The 26,394-nt window shown below is 39.5% G+C and overlaps 1 protein-coding gene across 2 annotated transcripts in view; it reads right to left on the bottom strand.

Annotated features, from left to right (window-relative positions):
- The window catches only part of MAP3K20 (mitogen-activated protein kinase kinase kinase 20), a 90,819-nt gene that overhangs the window by 56,608 nt on the left and 7,817 nt on the right, over positions 1-26,394 (bottom strand). For both annotated transcript variants that reach the window (XM_057423809.1, XM_057423810.1), the window contains exon 3: positions 3,798-3,885. In XM_057423809.1, the coding sequence (XP_057279792.1) occupies positions 3,798-3,885 (88 nt within the window). The remainder of the gene's footprint in view (positions 1-3,797; positions 3,886-26,394) is intronic.

Here is a 26,394-nt window from a genome sequence, read left to right as displayed (position 1 = left end):
CAAAAAAGCAAAAGATACAATCATATGTATGATGCACTAAAATGAGAAGGCGTTAGAAAGGTCTGGCATTAGAAAGCTCAGGCAAAGCAGTTCAAATTCCACAGTAAAACGTTCTGGATGTTCCTTGTTCAGGATCAACAGACCTTTTTCTCAACTCCTCTCAACTACACCTACAACAAGCACACAGCAGGATTATATGAGAACAAACAAGGGCTTTTTTGGGCGGTTGGTGTTTGCAAGTGTGGCAGATGGCATTCAGTCCAACTGTCAGAGCTCATGGGGCTGAGAGCTGGCATAGCAAGCACCGTATAAATGATGCTCCATAACAAAGGATAATCGTTATTTATAAAACCAGGCGTTAAATGTATGATGTTCTGTTAGGAAGAAAAGGTTTGCAAGTAGAAGGCGAAATTAAAATTCTATTTCCCCATGGAAGAACAGAATAGCTGATCTTTTGTTCATGAAAATATAGAAGGATGAAACTAGAGGTCTAACCCTGAGGTAAGCAGGCCAGAATGCCATGTACTGCAGGTCATGTTCATCAGTTTAAAGGCTGTATCTCCTCTTCTTAGTATTTATTAAAGCTTTATGCTTATTTAGTATTCATTCACATTTCACCAAAAACACAACAGGAGATTCACGAGTTGAAGCAGCTGATACATCTTGTTGTATCTGGCTGCCAAGACAGAGCAGACATGCGCTGCCCCATGACCCAAGTAGCACAAAGACCAAAGGGATACAAGGAGCAACATCAAGCTTTTTGTCCCTCTCTCCCAAGGCTATTCAGTGTGTTTCTTCAGCAGAATTTAGAACCTTCTTACAACACTCACAAAGTCTTCATACCCAAGGTGGCAAACCAGCTGTTACACAATTGCAGTGCTTAATTTCAGCCATTTCAAAGAGGCCACAAAATAATTCCCTCTAAGACTACATAAAATATATCCAAGTTGTTGTTAATAATAATACCAATCATGATATTAAATCATTTGGAATGATATATAATGAGCTAAATGCATAAAAGCCAAACATTGCTTCTCATCAAGAAAATCAAAACCCTTGGGAAACAGCTGTGTGGGGAAGGAAACTCTGGGACGAGACTGAATTTGCAGCCTAGAACATGGCAGGCCATTGAGAAGATTCCAGCACTAAATAAAAGGAAAGAGGAAGAAAACAGTCCCTTGGAAGTAAACACTCTAGTGGCAAGTTAGGTTTGGATCATTACTGCAGGACTTCCTGCTGAAGGGAGCCTCTGCAGGAGACAGAAGCATCACTTCTGATGTCACCGAAAGAGGAGTAAGCTGCTGACCTGCACGTTTCCGCAATTAAAACATCAGCTTTTTTTACCCATGATGTCATCATCTGTCTTATAAATGGATTCTTCAGGAATAGGTTGGCTGCACGCTTTGCATGCCTTTACAATGCATAAGTTGATCCACCAGGGTCAGGGACAATTCACCTCCCCAGGCACTTTGCCACTGTGTGAACGGAGGCAAGCAAGCTTCAATTTTTTAGTATTTCTTCTACATATTTACTGTGCTTCAGGTTTTTAACAGGAGCTTATGATTTGGAAATCATATTGCAGGGATAACTTTCTGTCAATAACAGAAAAGAAGTATTTGTTTTAGAAATAAAAGCTCTGAATGCCTGACTGGACCCACCCTGTGATGGGCTGTAGGATACACCATATGATTCAGTGCAGACAGGGGGCACAGGCTCCAAGAACCTTTGGGGAGGAGGCAGCTGTGGTCATAAAACAGATCTGAAAGACATCAAGATTGCTGTTGACAGAGACAGCAGTGACATCTTGAATGATGTGATCCATGTTAGCAGCTCACCGGGCAGGATGATCAGTTATAACACTGACATATGTCCCATCAGGGAAACATGTTTTGACTGCAGATGTAGCCTTTCTCAGAGAACACTTTGACAATCCCACATAAGACGTTACGTGCAGCTAATGCTCAGTACATGCCAGTACTTGGCTGCGTGCCCTCATCTGCATCACTCGGAAGAAACATCAGTTTCTTGGGATTTCTTCTTGTTTGGGATATTCCCTCATAAGAAAAGGATCTTTGACTAACACAGGATTAGGTCTGCAACACTGAAGGACATCCAGAAGATTACGGAGTGAAAATCCCTCTAAAAGAGATTTCAAGTGCAATTAACATTTATTCTCAGCAGCCATTCTCTCATGTGAAAATGGCGTGGGGAAATGGAGCCTTGCTTCCATTCCACCCCACGCGACTCCAGTGCCCTTGGAAGCTGTAGGGAGAACCAGTGCAGTTTGACAGAAAAGGCTTTTTTTCTTTAGCCAAGGTGGAATTAGAGCTCTCTGAATAACAAAGTGGTCAGACTACACAATACATTTCCTTCTCACAGATAGTTAAGAGTCCCCATTCCCAATGACACAATGAACTACTTCAGCTGCCGTCTGTTGTGTGCCTGGCAAGCAGGTCAAATATCCTCCGAACACTGACCTTTTGTGAGATCAAACTGAGCACTGTCTGATCCAGACATCACCCCAAGTTGTTGATTACAGATCTCTTTTGTTATACTGCTTCCTTGTTCACAATTATGTTATGAAGTATAATTACATTACTTATTAGCTTTCTGTTACTTTTATTGCTTCAAGAAGGTATTCAAGTTTCTGTCTATATGCTATCACCAGGCCATCCTCTGAGTGGTGCAGACTGTGATCACACCCCCATTCACCTCTGAAGTACTGGCTGCAACACTGAGCTCCAGCAGGATGATACTCCTGTAAGTAAAGCTCCCTGTGCTCTGAGTAGTGCTGTGCTGTGCTGTACCTCAGACGTGCTCCCACCAGATTACACTGCCATCTACTGTGATAATTGGATGTCTGAGAGACAGGTAGAAATAACTGAATTTTCACAGGTTCTCTCCACCACCTGAGAAGGAATAAAAACCTGAATGGCAATGTTTCAAACTGGTATTAGACTACACCACATGTGAAGGCTACACTTCTCACCAAACTCTTTAAAGTGCTGCAGACACGCCAAAACATGTCTCCTAATCCACAATTTCACATTTTTTTACCTCTCCAAACATTTACTTTAACAGATGGGTTTATTTTCTACTACTCTCTTACCTAGTTTCTCCCATACAGGAGAACTACATTACCTGTAATGTGATTTTATATCTGGACCAACTCCCAGGATAAGGGAAGGAAACTTGAAGTGGTGATGGGAAAAAAAAAAAGAACAAACTAACCACAAAACTCAACCTCTGCATAGTTCTAGGAATACCAGAGCGAATGAAACCTAGTTTCCTGTGAATAAAAAGAGTTCTCTTATGGTGTCTAATAGACCCTTGGCTCTATTTCAAGCTCTTTCCATGGCTGGGAAGTTCCCAATGCAGATTCTCCTGTTTTCGACACAGGCAGAATTCACAGTGCAGCTTTGCTCTGAGCAGGCTCTCAAGCCTTCCGTTTTCACATAACTTGCCAGAACCTCATATGATGAAAACCTCTACTTCTGTCACACATCAGTTAAAATGGAAAAGCAATTCACAGAACAGGGTAAGAGAACACAGTGAAAGCTTCTATTTAAAGGAGTGCTGAGTTTGTGCTCCAGCTGCCTCTGTGCTGCCACCAGCCATGCTCCCAGCCTGGTTCCCACCTTCCAGCACTCCATTTACATTGAGACAGGGGGTGCCAAGCGCTCTAACATCCAAAGAAGACCAGAACAATTAGCAGAACTCTGAAACTGGGTAAAGCTAACACCTTGCAACATTGGAGTTTTACAGAATCAAGACAAAGGTCATACAAAAATCCTTACCTGTAACAATGCCATAATTTGGAGGTTCAATGACAGCTCCATAGAACTGTATGATGTTTTTGTGACTGAGCACACTGAGTATTTCTGCCTGTTGAAAACAAACAAACAAGTCAGACAATTAAGAATGGGGTATTTATTACAATAGTTTATTTTATACCCAAGTGGGTATACAAATATATATATACATATGTATATAACATACACATACATAAACACACACATATCTAGGAAGACTGTTCACAAATGCTTGGCATTTGAAAGCCTCATGAAGAGAGTTTGGCAGATGAATGCTTCGTATGCTAGGGAAAAAAACAGGAAAGTTTTCAGACTATACTTTCACGGCCAAAGCACAGATGTAGCAACTAAGTCTTAGGAAAAACTGAAGGCCCTGGAAAACTTTGTTCAAAGAAAGAGCTGGGATTTTTGGCAGAGTTGTAACAGTCCTAACCAGAATTTGTGTTTATGCACAAAGTACTATGGGTTCAGCAAGTCCAGCACTTCAGGCTATTGGAGCATACCATGCACACACAGCTCCGGCCAATGTTTTCTGGAAACGTGGGGTTTCCAGGCATGCGCTGTACAGTCTGATTGAATACGCACAGCAAGCACGCTGAGATTGCCAAATAGCCAGCAGTGCAGCTGAAATTGCTCCTCGGAGCACGCTGCAGATGTTGGGAAATTCTGGAAAAAATACACAAAACCTTCATATTCCACTTGAACAATGCTTCAAGGTTTCAGAAAGAGACTGCAAGACAACGTATCCACCAAAACTGCAACATACATTCCCCGCAGATTTTGAGGGGAGAAAAAGTGAGGTATCTCCTTCAAGATCTCAACAGTTTTGCCTCTGTAGTACACTAAATATTCTAGAGATTCTAAACACCATTTTATACAAATATACATCTTATGCAAACAAAGATACATACAATTATACATTTTTCTCTATAACAACACATTACTTCAAGACATTGAGATTCTGCTAACTCTACACCAGTCAGGAGTATCTAACAAGATCAAAATAATTAATTCCTCTGATCTTATCAAAAGTATCTGATCTGACAGATCCCTTCTCAGATTCCCCGACTCACTGTAGGAGTGAGCGTTGCTGTTTATCTGCAGAGGAGTCTTCCCACATTTGCTTATATAGTTGCCAATTAAATTATTGTGTGGCCTTGTAGATTTCACTGAAAACAGACGGGCTATAGCAGCTTTGATGCAGAAAACCATGGTACATTAGCACTAGCTGCTGTAATAAACGTACAGCCATAGCAAACCAGTATTTTTTTGGCCTATGTTTTATAGTTGGTACCATGATACATATGCATAATCGCATGATTACAGATAAAGGCATCAGATGGCTCAATCTTTTGCTGCTGTTGTTGTTTAAAGCCTTTTCTGAGTAACTTCAACACAGTTTTGAATTAAGACCCTTATCCTTAGCTAATGCGCTGACAATTACACATACTCAATTAAATCTGTAAGTATAGCTTTGAACTTGAATTGCACTAGTTCTTCATGCTGCTTAGCCTGCTCAGCAAAGGAAGCAAGGCTACCATGAAGTGAGTAATCTTTTTTCACAATACCAGAAAAGTAATTTTTCACTGTTTTCAGCAGATCATACTGCAGACTGGCTCACCTGCAGGCCTACAAAATGATCTAACTGGCAACCGTCTAAGCAAACAGGAAGGGATCTGTCAGATCAGCACAGGATCTGTCAGTGGCAGGAGCTCTACCCTCCAGCTGCAGCCTCACCAGCTTCGCAAGGCAGGGGAGTCCAGCAGCAGCAGCACTGCCTGCTTCACAAGCTGTACCAGTGACCAAGTCAGTAGCCTAGAGGGTACAGATGACAGCTTCAGTCATTCAAAACTCCATCTCCATGGGTTAGCAAACCCAAGACTCCTCTACTTCAAAAACTTTTGTAGTTTTTTTCATCAGGAAATAATAAACTGGGGAATGTCCTCCAATTCCTACCAGCATTACTGTTGGATAACCAGGAGGCCTAATACGCCTTGACTGCCTATCTGAATGTTGCTAAAAATGATACAGGGATGCCTGTCCACAAACACTACACAAGCTATCTAAACCATCTTTTCTTGAACACCTTAGTCAAGAGGAGCAGAATAAAACTAGATTAATCTTTTTAGAGAACAATTAAAAATGCCACACAATGAACACATCCAAGGACCATAGCTCCCTATTCCACTGCAGCAACAAGCAGCACTCAGTGACTTCTCTGTCTCACTGGATGCTGCTGGATTCAGTTAAAGCCCATGAGAACCACTGGACAACAGGCGGGGCTACACTGCAGCAACACCAGCAGCGAACCCCAGGCCTACCAATGACCCATTGCTACCATGAAATGGACAACAAGCAAGACAGGAGCACCAGGCTAAGAGGACAAGTCCTTCACTGCTGTAGGCATACCTGACATTGCATTTTTATTATTTGGAGATTCAAAACCAATTAATTTCTAAGATTATCTTATTTACAATGTATTACACACTAAGATCCCATTCTAGGAGTATGAAGAAATTATGTGCTTGCCATGCCCAATACCACCATCTTCATATTGATGTTCATACTCTAAACTGAGATTTAACAGACACTGAAGCAAGCTTCCATCTAAGAATAAGGAAAGGCACCTACTAATTGCCCACAGATATCCCAAATTAGCACTGGGGAGAAAAAACGACAAGATCCGCTGCCTCTAAAAGAAATTCTTTCTAAACACTTTTAATCAGTCTGCTGTTGTTAGCACTACTGATTCTAGACTATTCCTTTCATGTTTTATTCTTTTCAGTTGTGTGACTCAGCTGTGAACTCTATTAGCCAATTTAAAGCCACTTATTCCTTACAATAAGAACTAGATGCAAGTCAATCTACATCTTTGAAGCTTTTGTACTTTTTTTTTTTCACAAGAAGGTGCCTCATTTCAAGAAAAGACTGTCAGACAGCAAATTACAAAGTGGTGATTAAAGACCAGCATTTCAAAGGCCTCTTAGGCACGTACAAGAATATTTGGAATCACCTTTTAGCATCAAACTCATACTTAAATGCAAAATACTTCAATGCTTTTAAGAAAATCCTGCCATGCATCTATCTGCCTAAAAGCCACCGAAGAAGTCAGCCCTCACTGGCTTGGGCATGACACACTCACTTCCCTCAGTAAAGCTTCTACCTATCTTACAGAACTTAAATGAGCATCAATTTCCTTCCCATAGCCATGGCAATGGCAAATAACAAGTCTTCAATTACTTCATTGCATTACTTCTTTGTGTGAAGAACAGATTTTATTTATTTTCTTACATGTTGTACCAAAGCAGAACTAGAACTAGAACTCAGCTGAAGTAAAGACGCAACCTAAACACACAAACTCTTTGGATGTAACATCAAGGCACAGTCAGACACACAAGGTGACTGCAACAGAGTTGAACGTTATGCTTAGTCCTATGATAAACTTAGTCACAGCCTGGTACTGATCATCAAAACACACTAAAACCATTTACCCTGTACTTACACCACAAATATGGGTGAAAATATGTCCCTTGCTCGAGTCCTGCTGAAGGGAATTACAGACTAGATGTCATTTCTTGAAGGTAAAGTTTCAAGAGTCTAAAGAAACCTGACTGTTTACATAATCCAAAAACTATCACAAAATTCAAGGTCAGAGCAAATTACACTGAAAACATTTTAGTTTAATTCTCAGTGGCTCCTATGGCCTTACTGTAAATCAAACTCAATTCACAAGACAAGTGCAGTATGAGACTTAGGTCATCCTCAGTGTACAAACTAATTGTATCCTATGAGCCATGGCATGGATCACAGTGCTTAACAGGTAATTTATTTTTATGCCCATTTCATCTCTTCTTATTGAAAAATGTGAGAATATCAATTACATCAGCTGTGACTGACATCACCCTGCAGCTGCCTCTAGACCTGCTAGTACTGCTCTTCACACCTTCCAGTACAAACAACAATCCATGAATAACCATATCTTCAGTATTTTCAGCAGGCAAAACCAGTGTTTTCCTCTAGGCCTTGTCTGGGTTCAGCAACTGCTGGATAAGAAGCCACCATGTAGATTCTGAATGTGGCCAGCAGCAGATGAGAGGACAAAGCAAGCTACCTGGACAGCGTGGTCTTGTTATGAGCAGCAGCACAAACCTCATCTCACTGGGATGATGTAAGTCCTGCCTTGCTTTTGCTCCGTCCACTGCCAGCGCAGCAAGAGCAGCACACACAGCTTAGCTCTGATGAGATCTTCAAGGTCGGCACTGTCTGCAGATGTGGGCAACAGCCACCTGATGCTGAGCTGGCATTACTCAGGAACGCAGACAAGGCCATATCGTCACATCTATAATTGCAGCCGCAAAGGCAGTAAGGATGTGGATGGAGGCATTTTGCCTACAGCTGTGTTGTCCCCCGTCAGCTACTCATACCAGCCACAGCTGCTCTTTTTAGAGCTCCCTACCCCAAGGCAGCTAAAGTTAGCAAAGACTGAACAACTCAGCATATTTTAGTTATTGTGGTCCTCCTAGGAAATGTATTAGAAAGTTGTTACACTCATACTTGAAGCCAAGGGAAGCGATCAAGGGTTTGGGCTAGCAGCCTCTAGAAGTAGCACAGCTGGATCTGCAAAATAACATCTGTCCACTAAGTTCTTCAGTATCAAAAAGACTTTTTGCTTGGGTCCAGCAAATTGGGCCCACAGCAACTGAATCTCTATTTCTTTCAGGTTCCTTTGGAGCAGCTGGCCGGAAAGGACAAAGTACTGTCATCCTTCCACCCTGGTTTGAGCACACTGGTTTAGGATTAACGTGGGATATAGCTGCAGCCAATCAACACTCCTGTTAATAAACCAGTTAACTGCAGAGCAGGAGGCACCTTCGCTCTGTGCAAAATTACAGGGTTAGACATGGTTAGCTACTTAAGGAATCTGATTAACACAACTTCCTTAACTACTTTAGAATATTTGTTATTACATTGTGCAATAGTTCAGTTATTCAGTTTTCCAAATGAAAGTTTGCCATGTTTATTAAAGGGATATTTAGACACACTTAAGGCAGCTTTGGAAAGACATTTTCTTCCTAAGTCTTGTAGCATAAAAGGCCAGCTGCTTTTATTAAAAATATTCTATTAATGACAACCACATAAAAAAAAAAAATACAGAATGCTAATAGAAATAAGTTCCAAATCTTTATTTCCAGATCTCTGCTCAAAATTATATTCAGTCTGTATCAGATATATTCAGTGTCCCAGGAATGCTCTCCTGTGAATTCAGTGATGTCTAATAAGGGATGATGTCTCTTATGATACATTAGTTTCTTTACACAGATGAGCCCAAACCATCATTTTACAGACGTAACACTAAGACAATCAACATTTAAAGTTCAGTTACAACACACTAGGAAAGCACTCATCTTAGAATCCTACAGGCTTACTGTTTTTTGGTTTTTTTTGATGTAATGTTGACAAATTGTTAAGCATTAAAGAAAAAAAAGCATACTTTTCCACAAAATATTTATGTTTTACATGCTTTAATGTAAACATTATGAATCCACACGATGATTCTTTTTAAATCACATTAAGGTTTTGACAGAAACAGATAATTTTTATTACTTCATTGTTTCTGTTCTTTTGAAAGTTAAACTGAATACAATTCTTAATGAGCAAGAAATAGAAACAATTTACGTAATCTAGCTCTTTCTAGATTATTATCATGCCACAGTTTTAGGCAACTATCATTCTATCTTTGCTAACAAATGATCCCCTCAATATGCAATAAGGGATACTTAAAGAACTGTAGAAATATAAAACTACAAGTAAGAATCACACAGCAGGGCTATTATGCCTTTATTACAGTTCTGAACATCAAAAATAAACCCTAGCAGATACAAAATAAAAATTTAGGACTTTGCCTATTGTTTTGTCTGTCCTCAAAGTTTTGAGAGAAAAAAAAGAACCAAAAAATTAGAAAGGTTTTGTGCTTTGGGGTCGCCAAGAAGAAAGCTAATAATAAGCAAAGCATACTGTTACCCAGTTAAGGTAATGTTCATTAAACCTATTAAACTGTCTTTGATATTAACAAGGCAAGAGGAAAACCACACGAACACAGCAAAGCCAAAGAATTCTCAGTGAGATCTTTTAGCTGCAAATAAGCAGTTATCACATGCTTTGATGAGTGCTGTGGGCACCCTCCCAGCACAAATGAGTTACCGCCTCTTTTAGAAGGCAGTCATAGTTCTTGAAACTATGGCTGAATATCACTTAAAGCCCCGTGAAGATGGAGCTCTATTTTAGTACTCATTTAGAGGATAACTTATCCCAAATAAAAGCTATTTTCTATAGCCTGTTAACAAGTTAAAATTCTGCCAGCATTTGTTATGTCTTAGAAGACAGCCATGTATATTTGGTGTTACAGGGATACTGTCTCATAAACCACACAGAAGAGTTAAATTACATTCTCAGATTGATGCCACCAGCACTTCTGCAAATAACAGAATTAAATTCTCATAAATACATCTATAGTGACACACAAAACATGTACTCACAAGCATTTTGACTAAGCATGTTTCAGAGCCTCAACTTCGCATCCAAAATTATGTCCTATGCCATTACAAGTCCCAGAAATTAAAAGTGGAAATAAAAGGGAAAGTAATAAGTTCTTACTGCTACAGAATCATATTATTTTAAATCTGCTTCGTATCACCACACAATTTTCATTTTTGGAAATCCTGTGGTAGAAACAGGTACTTTAAAAATCTGGTATTGACTTCTAGCTTGCAATCATGAAGAAAGAAAGAAAAAGCACATTACCAAGGCACTTCAACTCTGTTAAACTGTCATAACACACTGCGCTGAAAGAATATGGACATAATTTTATTATGTGCTGTTAAAGCTTTACCCCATCTTATATAATTTACTTCAAAATATTTCATTTGCATAATGCAATAGCAAATGCGTATGAGTAATTTTGGAGGTAAGGAACTGTACAGGACATGTAACAAAATGTATTGGATATTGACCATTTGAAAATAATACTGAGTTTGATACCCTACTATAACCTTTTATGGCAAACTTTGCATATAACTTGGTAGTTTTAAGGATAATTTGAAGTCTATGGGATTAGAAGCACTTTTTAGTGAATTTGGAACATGCCCCTCAAGACCCCATAAAGAAAGGCTTGCCAGCTCATGGAAAGCAGGCTGGTCCCTCCAAAAATCAAAGGCAGATTAGCCCTTGTGAAGCAGCAGCAAACCCTCTGCCTTATACAGTATGAGTGAGTTAGATTAAGCTAACTGACTTGATCGTGGGCTGACATACACCAGCCCAATACAACAGCCACATGGAGCCCATTCAGCACTACCCAAGCAATTGCAGGATCACAGTGTTGGTTTTCCTCACAAAGAGGGCTAAAAACTTGCTGTCGGTGAGTGAAGGGGCTGTGATATTCAGGATAAAATTAAGCAAGCATACTTTCTGCAGAAAATCCTTACAGAAGGTTTAATAAGCTCAAAACCAACATTTTGAGTTACAACTACACTGCCATTTATCACACACCCCCCAAAAAAAACAAACCAAAAATAAAAAACACCCAACTAACCAAAAGGCACAAAGATCACAGGCAAATAACTCATTTAACACAGATTTCACCTAGAATGCCACAGTATCCAAACATATCCCACAGAAGCATTACATTTCGCAGCATTCTGCTTGAGACTGTATAAGCATTTAATATTAAGGTACCTGACAAAGGGAGATCTGCCAAGAGCAAGAAGAGTAGTTTGGATTTCACTAGTGTTATTCACAGTGAAAATACACAGAAACTATGCACCTGTAATGGTGTAAGAGTTTAGAAATAAGCAATGTCCTGCAATACTATAAATATTTCATTCAGGCAGATTTAGAGGTAAGAAGCTGCCTCCAGCTGCAAAGCAATACCAGCAACTGAAGAGAAACAACAGATGAGTGGACTAAACAGCAGACTTGAAACACCTCAGCTCCCATAGAGCAGTTCATTTTCAGCAATCATAATTTCTCTTCTCAATGTTGGGACATTTTCCCATTTACTCACACTCATTTTGAACACAAATCTGGTTTGACTATAGAGTACAGCAACAAAATCTGTAACACATCTAAAAGACAAGGGAATAACAAAACACGAAACTTTCTGACACCCTACTTACTCCACAAGTGAGTAAGTATCATGGCTAATACGCAACACCTCAGTCTTTTCAGACCCAACAAATGGGAAAATACCCAAGGAACTTATTTCCAAGATCAAAGTTGCTGTAAGTTTCATGAGCACCTTGTTGTAAAGACATTCTGGTACAACAGATGTGCAAAATCAATCCCCTCCCAAGGAGCCTCCTGCAGAGACAGCAGCAGCTATACTATGCTGATCCACTCCTCTTAGAGTAGCTTTCCACTAAATCATTTTCTCACTTGTGATCATGAAAACTGTAATTTAACCAAGGAAAAAAAAATGTCATCTTTACTCACTTTAAGCCTGTCTTAGAGTAGATAAACCCAACCTACTGTAGCTAATGACAGGGACAGCACTTGATGGGGATCCCTCTCATTGGAATCCCAGTGATTTTTGTAATTCCAGAAAATGTTCCTCAACCAGACAAGCTAAACCCACCCTCATGAAAGCGGCACACCACAAGAAGTGTTGGCTCCCTCACACATAAGATGTGTTAGGTCACAAAATCTGGAGTTTAAAAGAAAATACTTTACCACCATAACCTGAATCGCTAATGCTGTGCATTATCTGAATGACACATATCACGGTTTTACGTGCAACTGTCCAAAGAATTCACCATGAATCTGCTTCCCATTTGGGATTTACCATGTATTAGCAACAGATAACCCTCCTTCCTGAATCCAAGCAGCAAGCTGTCTCTTGTGACTTAGCAAGTCTTCTTTCTCCTTATCATGACTTAAGCAGTAAGCATCTTTCCTCAGGTTACAGCCATATCTCCTTTTCACCTTGCTGAGATTTGCAAGAACAGCCTCTGGAAACACAGGACTTCCAACTCCACCAAAATCTGAGTTGCACCTTCTCCAGCTAAGTGCTGCATGTCATCAAGCAACAGCCAGAACAACAGACTACACAGCAGCTCCCTGGTTATGTCCACACTAACATCTAGACCACTACATATCAGTCTCCATTCCCAACAAAACTAGTTTCAGGACACAAATTCCTTACTTGCTTTTCAGAAAAGCTACTCTTTGTCTAAGATTGAAAATCATATTTTACTTGCAAAATGGGCTCAAATGCTATCCTTACTGAGTAGCAATGGTCAAAAAATGAAACTAGACAAAACTGAAATTTCAAACTTTTATCTTTATGTAAAGTAGATCCACTGCTTGTTTTTTCTTGGGATTTTTCAGCCTACCTTCATGGTACCTCCATCTTTTTTCATTCGGAACAAAAAAATTCAAATAAAATAATATCTACAATAAAAACCCTACAGAAAAACTAGCAATATTTAAAAACTGCTTTTAGTGTCATAAAACTACATTTATTAATATTACTTTAATATGTATTTTCGACTTTCTAACTTCAGCTTTCCCCCTACTTCTCTTTGATGAACTCCTTGTACACAGAACTCCTCATCTTATCTAGACTGTTATAGCTATCTGCTTACATAGACATGTCAGTAACAACTATTTAATTTCTAATCCTTGCTGTTAAAAAAAATTATTTCAGAAATAAAACCTTTCTATTTTTAAATTATGTTGCCATCATATCTATATGAAAATAAAAGCAATCAGCCTCAAAATAAATTGTTTAAAAAGGCAATACCTTGACTACCAGTATCTCTGAATTCTGTACAAAGTGGAGATCTAGAAGTATCTATCCAGAAGAGTGACAGAGAACAACTACATAGTGACCTGGTATCCTATGAAGGCAGTGGTTTTGAGTTCCATGAACAGCAGACTTACAAGGAGCAGAAAATTTGCACAGTTTTGGTACCAACACAAGATACCAAATTAAGCCAAAAGTCTGATTTTCCCATTGGTCTTCTCCAGTGAAACAGTAATATCCTGAGTTTGTTCCTGCCCCAAACTTCCAACAGAATGACCAGGGGTACCACAACTTTTATCCATGTCTGTGCTGCAGCCTTGGCTTTGTGATTCAAACCCAGCAGGAGAGCAAAACTGAACAAGGAGCCAAACTGAGAATGCAAAGCCTGAGATCTGCTCCAACTACCTTGCAATGGTTTGGTGGAACAGACCACATGCAAGCCAGGAGCATTTCCTCTAAGCAGAGGTGGAAATGTGGAAAAAACACTGCATCACACATGCCATTAATTCTCATTCCCTAACACATTTCTGAGAACCGCTCTAACTCATGCATATGAGCAGAAAAACAAACCTAGAAGAATGAAGTAAAAGTGGTAAATAGAAGACAGTTGGAAGCAAAAATAACAGTACTGCAATAATACTCCACTACATAACCACAGTATATTTCAGGGTAAACATGTAAAGGGAACGAACATCTTGTAATCACATCCAGCTTTGGCATTTCTCCATTTGTGAGTTTCTACTTCCATACCAGCAATCTGCACCTTCTGACTTAATTTGAATTTTCTCTTTCATCATTTTATTAGAAAAATCCCAGATACATCAGAAATAAACATGAGGAACATCACACATGTACCCCAATGGCAAATGAAGATAATTTAATTCAATTAAGGCCAGTTATAAAATGGAGATCATCTATTTTGCGATTACAAAACAACTGACTTGCACTACTTCCTCTATCACCCTGCACAGTGCTTCCCGAGGACCTGCAATAAATGAAACAGCAAAGAGGAAGTGGGAAGCTGTATTACATGAGCCCAAAGGCACTTCAGGACTGGGCACATGTCGTGCAGTGTACCAACAAAACCTCTCTTCCACAGGCTGTACCTGAAAAGCCAAAAAGGAGGCATCATGCTGCAGCTGATGGTGATTCCAGTCTGAATCTGAGCACAGCAGAAAGAATTTGAATCTCTTCCTATTCTAGTAATTCCCGAAGTCCTTGCACAATTACTGTTTTATTTATACTCTGTGTACAACATTGATTAGACTGGCAAAGTTCACCACCATAAATTGTGCTGTTTCAGTGGCACAGAGCACATTCAAACCTCTCCTTTGGTGTGGAAGAACAACGGCATCCCGTATACCACAGTTTTCTATTTTCCATTGCCAGATGTCTGCAAAAACTTGTCTGAGCACCATTATAATTTACATGTAGGGAGTAATCAACTCCCACCAAGAATCGGACATGAGCAAATGTCATTTTCCATGCCACCTTCACACCAAGCAGGGTTGGGATGACTTTAAGCACTCTTCTTTGTCCAAGCAAAATCATCCTCTAACAATACTGATCTCAAAGCTTCAGTGCTTGAGGCACATCTCTCCAGAGCACACAGCCAGAACTCTTTTCCATCCTATCCAAGAGCTATATGGCTACATGACATTCCCTTCCCTTTCCACATGTGCTGCTACTGTGCTGTGCATTTTACTTGCAACACCACTGGCCTAGCTGAGGTTGTTCACGTCTAGGAGACAACTCCCTGATTCCAGGGAAAGTCCATCCTTCTGCCTGGAAGGAACTGTAGAGTTAGCAATATCTTGTTATTAGTATTCAGTGTTACTATAAAGAGGGTTTGGCTGACCCTATATATCTGGAATGCAACCATTACCCTTCTGCTTTTTGTCCTTCTTGAGTTTGAATTGTTGCAGTTTAGAGGACTTCAAGATTTCTCCTCAAGGCCAGTTTCATCAATTATCTCTGTCTTTAGCAAATCTGGATATAATCACTGTAGCTGGCTCTGAGTGGAGAACGTAAAACCATTTGGGGATTACTATTGTAATGGTCTTGCATATTCCTGCAAACCTTGCAAACATTATTTATTAGTATTTCAACCACTAATTATTCTATACTGTACCCTCAAGGACAGCACCTTGTTAGCTCAAAGGAAGAATAATTTTTAGTTTTAGCTAGGTGAAGATTAGATACCTCTTCAGCACTTTCAGGACAGACAATTTTGTGATGAACGCTCGTAACTCTTGCTAAAAATCTGACTACATTTTTAGCTAATAAACCGTTTGAGAAATGAAGCCATTTCCTACAGAGCAAAAATAAAACTACACTCTTACTTTGCCAAAATTTGGACAGAGCTCAGCATTTCAATTGGGTCAATGATGCGTCTAATTTTAGGTGCCTATATTTAAATTTCTCCATTGCTTGCTCCCATTACTCCCAGATAACCAAAACTCTTTTTGAAAAGAAAAGCTTGAGGAACAGTGATCTTAAACCTTTAGAAATGTCCTGCATCTTTTCATATTATTTGTGTGGTTTAGACTAACATACCTTTATTATTGCATATGTATAAAAAGAAAGCACAAGGTGTTAACAGCCTTCTGAAAACACTGTTCTTTTGTTCAAAGTCTCTATTGAATTCAGAATTTTGATGGGTTGAAGTAAACAGTGATGCTTGAATAATACTGAGGTTGTAGAATTCAGATCTAAGTTCCTTCAAATATGTATTTTAACACATACAGCTTCTTGAAAAAATGAGAAGCAAAATTCCTCACTCTTAAAAGCTGTGTACAGGGATAGATTTTCACAACAATGAACAGCCTAATCAGGGTGAAGAAGCCACAGTTGAAAGCTCATAAAGGACCTCTCTATCCCTTCTCCATTTTTCCATTTCCACCTTTCTCTTTAAAAGGGTGTCTCACCAGAGAACATGAAGAATGAAAGATTCTAAAGTACAGGACTGAAATCCATCAAACCCAGGACTGTGGTCCAAACCCAACCAGCTGTCAAACCCAGATACGAATGTATGCTCGCTACTGCCTAATAAAATTTGAATCAAACACTTTGCATCTGATTCTCCATGTGAGCTTTTATGCAAACTTCTAAAGTGCAAGGAATCCTGGGGTGGAAGAGCTATTCTGAGAGCTTTCACATAGCTCATGTAATTAGGGAAACCACTTCCTTTGATTGTAAGTGTTCAAAACAGCTGAATTTCTTCTTTCAAAGGAACTCTGTGATTTGGGTCATCTCTTTTACTCGCTCTTTCATGTTTCTCAAGATGAGAGGTGAGACTGTAGAGCACATTATTTAGAAAAAAAAAAGATTCCACTTTTTGTTTTAGGGATTGAACTTGTCCTATTCAAAAGGTTGTCATTTGGAAATCTATCTTTCTTTCCCTCCCTCTGTTTCCTTCCTTTTCTGACAAGCTCTTCAGTGGCTCTCCAGTGAACATAGTCCAAAATGCCAATTTAAACCTAGGGGAAAACTGAAATATGGTACATAAAGGAAAGGGGACTCTCATTTTCCTTTGTACGGTTGTAGCTGAATATGTAATTATAAAGGAGCTCAAGCTGCAGGGTCTCAGTCCCCATATCACGTTTACTTTTTTAATGGTTCTAAACACTGACCAAGCAAAAAGGCAGAAATACAGATTTTAAAAGACAAACAAAGCAGCTGCCCTTTTCTTTGAAATGGGTCTGCGGGTTTTTTCTTTCCCAAAAAGGGAACTCAGGTCAGTTTCAAGGCAACAACCATGTCACTAGAGCTAACAGCCGATGCCAGTGTCCTTACAGCATCAAGTGTCACTTGCCCTGAATTACTTGAGCCAGGCACCCCATTAGCACCGTTCATCTCAGCAACAGCCGCAACAGTCAGGGAACTGCTTCCCTCACACTGTATAGCACAGAAACGCAGTAATGAAAAGGCATGAGGTTTCATACTGCAGATTTCAAATCTATTAAGTAACAACAGTATGCTTGTTTACCCCGGGAGGATAAAACTTTACTCCCAGCCAGTGAAAAATTGCAGGACTCCTTCCAGAATTGTAGGACTAACCGGGAAGCGGTTTGCAATAGGAATAGAGTAAACCACGTGGGACACAGTGCCAGAAACCACATTACTGCCAACCTCTGCAGAGGACAGATGAGACAGAGGCTTAGAGACAAGGTTTTACAATAAAGACTTTGGTACAAATACATAAACAACTGAAAAAGCAAAAGTTAAGAGCAGAACTCCAAAATATGTGCTCCTAATGAGCAGGGTTCTGGATTTTGCACTTTGTTTTTGGACCCCCTCAATCTCTTACAGGGCGTACTAGCAAGGTAACGTCCACAAGAAAGAGCAATTCAACACCTCCAAATTTTATCCATCCGTTGCTACATACATCTATCACACACAATACCTCAGCACACACAGACACATCGCAAAGAGATTGAAGTAAAAAGCCTTTTTCTTGGTTTATGAGATAAAAAGTATACAGTTCACCAAAAAGGAAAGCCACCAATCACTACTTCTAAGCCATCATCTTTGATACGATGGCCTCAAATGCATCTGACTTACTAAAATTAAGGTTATTATAAGATTAGATGAAAAGCAATTATCAAGCTTTCCCCCACCCCTAACTGCACACAGGCACGCGCTACGTTTTCTCTGCTCTGTGATTCTTCCAAAGAAGAGGAAAAGATATCCTCTTGGAAAATGTCACTCACTCCCTCAAGGGTGAAGCAACTAGGTTATTTTAGCAAGTTTCCAGAACAACAGCCTACCCACCTCTCTGAGTCTGCCTTTGCCAGGTAAAAATCTGCAGAGAGCCTCAGCCTTCATTGAGAAGCTGACACCCGTCCAAGCTGCATGCCTGCCTTTTGGGTTTTCCACCTTCCAAAGGCAAGCTTCGTACAAAGAAATGGCATGTTGTCTTCCTGTGCCTACCAATAGCCCCCTCACTTCTACAACAGCTCAACACTGTGCTTACTTTTGAAGCAGCCATTGGAAACTCACTATATGTCCAATACACAAACCTCACAGCTATTTGGCCAGGAGTGCATCATGACGCAATTTTTAATTTCCTCTGCTTACAATATTTAACCATAAGAAACCTCAATTTTCAGAAGTTTTGGAGTAAAATAAATGAGCAACTAGAGCCAGAGGATGACAAGTGGAAGACGTGTGGCAGTGTCCCCTTTCAGCAACATCCAGGGGCCAGGCACTACTTCACTGAGGAGGTGAGATAGCAGAGGAGCCCCTCCTGCATGCTAGAGGCTGCCCTGCTCCCAGGCATCAGGCAGTCACACCACAGAACAGACCGAGGAGGCACAGAAACTGTCACTGTTACTCCAGTCACCCAGTTTCCCTGTGGAGCTGCCTTTCTCTAACAGAAATTATGCAGAATGTAGATTCACTAAACATAAATCTAATAAATGAACATGCATTTGTGAATAGGATTCTTTCCCATTAGCTGAACAGATGAAACACATTTAAACAAGCAAACAGGACAGTCTGGAGGCAGCTGTATCACAAAAGCCTTTATTGGCCTCATTTCTCCAGTGTGTTAGCACAATTAACTAAATATGAGAGAAAGAGTTAAGGCTGAAGCTGCTATGTGGGCTCCTCTGCAGCCTCCAGCTAACATAAACAGATCTGAATGTTTCCCTATGACTGTTTACATTGTCCTCTTAAAAAGGAAACTTTCTATATCAGCACCTTAGTAAGTGGCAATAGGTAAATGTGAAATTATTTTTACAGTCTTGGTTGCATGATTACAATTAAAAAAAGATTTATTTTGACGTTTCCCTTAATTTAGGATATTTACTGTTTTTATTTTTTCTTCTTCCACTTTGTTTTCAATGAAATATTGCATCCCAGACCATTATGCAACTCATGCACAGTCCAAAGAGGAAAGCAAAGGAGGGGAAGAAAAAAGGAAGTAAAGGACAGCATGTCTAGTCTTATTGAGCATTTACCACCCTCTTAAGAGGACAAAACATGTTGTTCAAAACTCCACTGCTACCATGTGCATGGAGGGTAGCTTGGTCCCCAGCCAAAGACTGTGGTTCGCATGCTCAACTTTGAATACACCTGTGAAAAAACAGCTTCCAAGTGAGACCAATGGTCACAGATTCAGATCACATCAACTCCAGCACAGTTACCTGAACTCATCTGAACCATCACACAAGCGTGCAACAAGCCAGAAACTATGTTAAATTCAAATAATACCTCCTCGCACCTCAACAGCAACTTTGGTATTATCAGAAACAATAATTTGTCATTCAGATGCTGCAGTCAATGTAAATTATTTAATTACGAGCCCCCAGGGACTGCAACACCAACAGATTTCATTGCAGGTCACAGGCATTTACATTGTCAGCTGTCCTTTAAAGCACTTGAGACTCTAATACGCAATCGCTTACCATACTCTAAAGTTACCACTAGATCTCACCTTCCATGTGATTTTGTACTGTAATCTTGTATTAAGAAAACTATATAATTAACTAAATATAGAGAAAAGACTAACTTGAACTTATCCTCAATTGCTTGAGCTTACAACAGCCTAAAACACCACCTTGAGAGAAAAGGATCTCTTTCATATCCATGAGACTTCTACAGCGAAGCTTCAGGACATCTTAAACATCCAAAAATACCATTTTGCAGTTGATCACTTCAACAGAAGCTCGAGGTCAGAGAATGTCGTGGGAGGGGAAAGAAAAGAGCTGCCTTTTGATGTCAAGGGTCGCTGGCACAGAGAAATAAGCAACACAGCCTCTCCTTCAAATTATAAATAATAACTGAGCCCATGCAAAAAGAAACAGAAAAGAAATATCTACAGCAAAGTAAAATAAAGAATAAATAAATAAATAAATAATCCCAAACCTAGGAAAATGCCCTTAATTGCAGCTAAGTATTTACTGGCAACTCAAGCAACCCGCTATCAAAAACTTGCAGTAGATTGACAGTAATTTTTAAAACCGTATGCAATGGAATTAAACTTAATTATGAAACTAAAGAATATTTAACAATATCCTAACAGGCTGCACATTGTGGATAGCAAAGAGAATACGAAAGACTGCTTTCTAAAGAACCAAGAGAGACAAATTTTCCCTCTATTCTTAACAAAATCTGATCATAATTTGCAGGAAAGTGGTACAAAAACTTGCTCACCTGCAGATGCTGCACCTTTTGAAAATAAAACCAAACACCAAAACAAAACAGAATTAAAGATAATTGAGGTAAAAAGGTCCAAACCTCACAGAGATATTCCTAACCCAGGGGATCAGGCACATGGTGATTCCTGCACCTCAATCAAGCTATGGCAACTGTCTATGTATTCTTGACCAGCCACACATACAAGGTAATTTTGCTTCACACTGACAAAATTTAGGGCAATTTAAGAGTCAAGTGAAAAGAAGCAAATCTGGTGCATCTTACCTTATAAATTTACCTGTTTATCAAGCTTGCTTATGCAGTAACTGTTCAAAGCTGCCCATCAGTCAACAGAAGGCCATTCGCACTCAAACCTTTACAATTTCAGTACAAAATCTGGTGGCTTAGCTGACACAAAAAAGGAGAGGGTAACTTCTTAAGTATGGCTTCAGCAAGATTCCCAGCACTTGTGAAATTCTTTTCATTCATGGCAAGCTAATTTGACAATGCTGACAGTCACTATGTCTCAATTGGCCGAAAATAACTTTTGAAGCCACAGATTGCCAGTCCGGGTCCTGACACGCCAGCTGATGTCTACTTTCATTTAAGCCAAAATTGGCTTGATTTAAAAGAATGTGTATACACAAGCCTGTGTAAGTAAGAATCTCAAATTAAGCTTGTCAAAAAACCTGAGTAAACCACACAACTCATAATACAAATGCTCATTATTTACATGAAGCAACTCTGAAAGACGTTACTCATCAAATCAAAAACTTGATATAGAAATGTTTAAATACACAAGTAAAAAACTCAGCTACACTAAAATGTAGCAAAATACAAACATGTATGTTTCTGTGCCTGCACTGCTACATTTCTGAGATAATCCTGCGGAACAGAGATGCAGAGGAACAAAGTTTCTTCTTAAAACAGACAAAACGAAATCAAAGCCTGTTTTTCCACACTTAGGATACAGTCGTATCCTGTGTGTTTTTCCACACTTAGGATACACAAAAGTACTACGAAAATCTAATGCAATGACTTTCTTGACACCTGAAAACATGATATTCACTTACAAAATATAAAGTAATATCCCTTAAATAAAAGCCAAGAGCAGGGCAAACTCAAAAGCATTCAGAGATTTATTTGAAGCTATCCAAAACTAGTTTATTCTGCACAACATAGAATATATAGCAGCTGGAGCATCTGAACCCATTTTGACAACTTTCACAGTTTAGAAAGGGTACAGAGTATCCTCTTGATACCTTTTGGGAATACCCTTGTCAGCACCAAGAGGAGTACTCTAAGCCATTTTCTTTACCAAAACGTTAAAAAGAAACAGAACCCTGCAAGATAACCACTCTGTAAACTAGAAACAAAGGCATTTTAAGACACCGCTGTGGTATAATACATGAAATTTTATTTACTATTAGCTGTTAACAAGATACACAGCAATATTTCTCCAAACAAATACGGAGTTGGAAGGGCTCCCATGAGATCACTTACTCTAGGGATATACAATCTTTCTTTTTCTGTAAACTCTGTAATTTCCCAGTATAGGCACTGATATCTCTGGAAACTTCATATACTTAACTTGTACCCCTAAAGTACCTTCATATAGCACACGTTCCAAGACCACCTTCCCTGTTCATTAGCAATAGCACCTGCATCAAAGGACCACGGGCTGGAAACATGGGGTTTATGGTCTCCCCACTTTGAGTTGGAATCAAGTAAATCCAGCCATTTCTTGGCTGCTGTTACCTTGAATCACTCTCAATACCTGCTGACTCAGACATGAGAGGGGTAAGGGAGAAGGAGCTCCTAGAAAGAGCTAATAAGATAATAAAAAAGCATCAAAATTGACCTTCATTACAGTCAGGTCCCAGTGGGAGAGTCAGGTCCCAGTGGAGAGTCATTCAAAGCTGGCACTCAAGCACCCATACCAGCTATAAACTGCAAAAAGAACATCTACTATTTTTAGGCCTGTCAGAGATAAGTATCAATTTCAGTTTGGTTTGGTTTGATTTGCTCTATTTTACTCTGTTGTTTTTTTCTCTTGTTACTCTTGAAAGTCATTCCCAGTCCCTACTCTCATGACCCACATTAAAAATACCACATGCTCTCTTTTAGGACTACAAACATGAGTGAGGTAAGTCCAGTGACATGCATGTGGTTATACTTAACTCACCCCCTTTGGAAGGCATGGGTGCAATCCATGCTTTCTGGATAGTCCCTTTCAGAAGTGGATCATAAACTCAAGTAAGTGAACAAGCTACCTTATATTCCCTATGAAAAGTTTTATGAAGCATTAAAAGATCCCCTAAAGCTTACTGCACATGTATTGCATACATGCAAACCTGGCAATACAAAATTAATTTCCACAGTAGTCAGATTTTCAGCAATAGAACATCAAAACTAGTAAAAACATGTTTTTGTTTTAGTCTCGTAAAACTCAAATGCATCACACAGGCATGACCGAACAAAGCACGCACAGTTAATCCTGCTCAATTTAACATCTTTTATCTACAAGTTAGTTGTGTAAGTTCACCAGAAGAATTTCCCAGTAAGATTACAGTTGTATTTTATTGGTGTTTTTTTCTGCCCCCGCGCTCTCCTGCAGTTTACACAGCACCTCCAGCATTTTGAAGGAATCCAGGGACAGCTGTACTGCATGAAACCAAACAATCTTGTACCTAAGCGTCATGGCTATAACAGCTGAAGCAAGTACATCAGATGCAATCCTGCTGTCCATCAATAGCACAGAGGCAGTTCATAGATCATGGAGTACCTCCAAAGAACAGCGACATTAAAGTTAAATTCAAATTTCTGCTAAAATTCTGGCAGTAATAAATCTTCCAGTGAAGAACCACACTCCAGATGCCAACTGTCAAAAACCAGCCACCAAAAGCACAGCCTTCAAAAGCAGTGACAAATAGCAGGTGAACTTCAAAGATGTACAGACAACTGAAGGAGGTGAGTGCTATTCAGTGAAAAGCTAATGTGGCAAGGCATAAACCAATGTTTGTAACATTTCACTCTAGCAGTTATCTGCTCAAGATAAGGGAGTCAAAAGAACTGCAAGCAATTTGCAGAATAAGGCCTTTGGGCCCAGTCTCTCCCATCCATTTCAGTGGAAGTCAAATTATGGGCTTATCCAATAATTCATATAGCTCACTTGCAAAAATACCAAATAACTCCCTGAGTAGTAGGTACACAATTTTCTTCAATGAATGCACGTAATTATCACTTAGGGCAAAAGGAGCAAGCATACATCCTACTACAAGAGACTTTTCTCCTCCCACCACATGCACCATAAACACCATAAACTGGTAAGTTTAATTTTTCCATAAAACAAGTCACAAGGGGACTCCTGTTCCTTGCTTAAAACCTACAACTGCTAAAGGGCTTGGAGTAGATGGTAAAATGTCAATTTAATTTTGGTTTTGCTGTTATTTAATCACTCAAGACACTCCTATGGTTTATTTAATCAGAAGTCTTTCCAGAGTTTCAGATCTGATATGCTAATCAAAGCCTTGCAGCACATCTGTTTTTCTCTGCACATCTACTTAGCTGTATTTTATGTGTATAAACACACCTCTTCCTGTATAGTCACATTTTACTGCTTCTCTATAAAAAGTTAATGTCTTGCAGAGGTCTTCCCATTTCTCAAATTTTAAAGAGTTTCGAAGAAATCTGTCTGAGCAACACTCTCCCAAGTATTTACAAGTTTTTCGGAGCACATATTTTTGTATGATATGCTGCTATATACTGGAACAGAAATTGCTTTGTTTAACATGTTAGAACTTGTTAGCCACTTGGCTAATATAAAACCTTCAAGATCTTTGCTGGTTTTGATTGGCTTGTTTAGTAAAATGAAACACAGATACAACATATTTGCAGAATGATACCACAGTTCTATTGACTTGGCTTGTGCCTTTGGACTCGGCTAGCATGAAATTCCTCTGAGCAAGCTTTTCCCCACTCTCCTCTGTTTTTCTTTTAATCAGTTGTTATGGATTACCGGCAGCAGTTAACAGAAATACAACACAACCAGTCATGGAGTTAAAATGACACTTCCTTTCGAATAAGCAAGAAAGTAGTAATTACTTTTCTGGACTAAATGCAAACCATCCAACTATCTACTAAACACAGACACCTTCAGTTACGGCAAGTTATTTTTCTATTGCTATCAGAAAAGCCACTGACTCACCATGACTTTCAGCACAGTTCAGTCACAGATGTTTATTATTATCATCATTACAGATAAACATACTAGATATGTAAAGACTGACAGCCGTAAGGATCAGAAGAGACTTTTAGGCCACAGAGGCCAGCTCTGGTACATCACAGGCCACAATATTTCAGCAAGCTGCTCTTGTGTTGAGCTCAACAACTTAACAGTAACAATTGTCAAAGAAACCCAAACCATCTCAATGTGAAGACATGAAAAGACAGAAAGGATTCTCCATCTCTGCTACTTCTGTTTGTAGTCTGCTCCAAGTGTTACTCATCCTGACTCCTTATAATTTGTGCTTTATTTCCCATTCTAATTTGCCTGGCTTTAGATCCCAACCATTAGTTCTTGTAATAACTTTCTGCACCAGATTAAACAAGACTAGCATTTTCTCCATATGAAAATGAAATTTTTGTAAACAAGCTCTTATTTTTTAATTCTCTACTGTTTTGACAATCATGTTCTGGCAAAACTTGCTAGACTTACTTAAGGCATCACCACTTGCCTCTCTGCTGCATCACCAGAAAAGAGAAGTTGCCGACACCAAGCTAGTCCCAGCCATAACCCATCTTGTTACTTTAAGCAGAAGATGACCAGTCCAGAGTAAAATACACTATTGTGCTGGAAGGCACTTGCTCCCCTCCTGTCAACTTATCCTGATGGATGATGTCCATCACCCCATTCTAACCCCTACAGCCCTCCTACTCTCCACTCTGTGTTCTGCAGTCCCCCTTGGGCTGCCCCTGCAGTTCATTTACATTCTTTTAAGCACAACAGAACCAGGTCTGTACCTACAGCCTAACACCCATCTTCCCAGTGCCACATGCCAAGGTAAAAGCAGGCCTGGTTCTTACAAATGCCTTGATCCTCACTTAGATATGCAAGGGCAGTAACCTAATTTGCCTAACAGTACCATGATATGAGCTCTTAATGAGCTGCAAGTCTTCATTAATCCCTAAATAAACCCTTAAATTATACTAAATTCTTTCCAGCATACAGTTTCGTTTTCCTAATGTGCAGCCTGTGTTCCTTGTCACTACAAGCTGAACATTGTATTTAGCTGTTTAAAAAAAACCCAACTTGTTAAATAGTCCAACTGTGTCAAGCAATTCATACGACTGTCCTACTTTCTCCATCATTTCCCATTCCACTGAGATTGACTCCATTACAAGATGTAGTAGTACTGTTTTTAAGTTTTCTTTCAAAAATGCTAGCAGCTAGCAGCAGGTCTAGCACACACTCCTCCTGTGTAATCCCACCAGATATATACTATGCAATAAAGATACTTCACTGGCCACTACTGAGATCCGCCAGTCAGTTGACTTCTCAAAGAGTGCATTACTGACACTGCATAGCACCGGTTTTACTTGTCTTTCTGTATCTTTTGATATGAACAAATAGTAGAAATAAAG

The sequence above is a fragment of the Pezoporus wallicus genome, unplaced genomic scaffold, assembly GCF_028554395.1.
Source record: "Pezoporus wallicus isolate ANWC-B61680 ecotype Strahan unplaced genomic scaffold, APGP_CSIRO_Pwel_v1 contig_1181, whole genome shotgun sequence".
Taxonomy (NCBI): domain Eukaryota; kingdom Metazoa; phylum Chordata; class Aves; order Psittaciformes; family Psittacidae; genus Pezoporus; species Pezoporus wallicus.
Note: the sequence above shows the minus strand (reverse complement) of the source record. Positions and strands in the feature narration are given on the sequence as shown.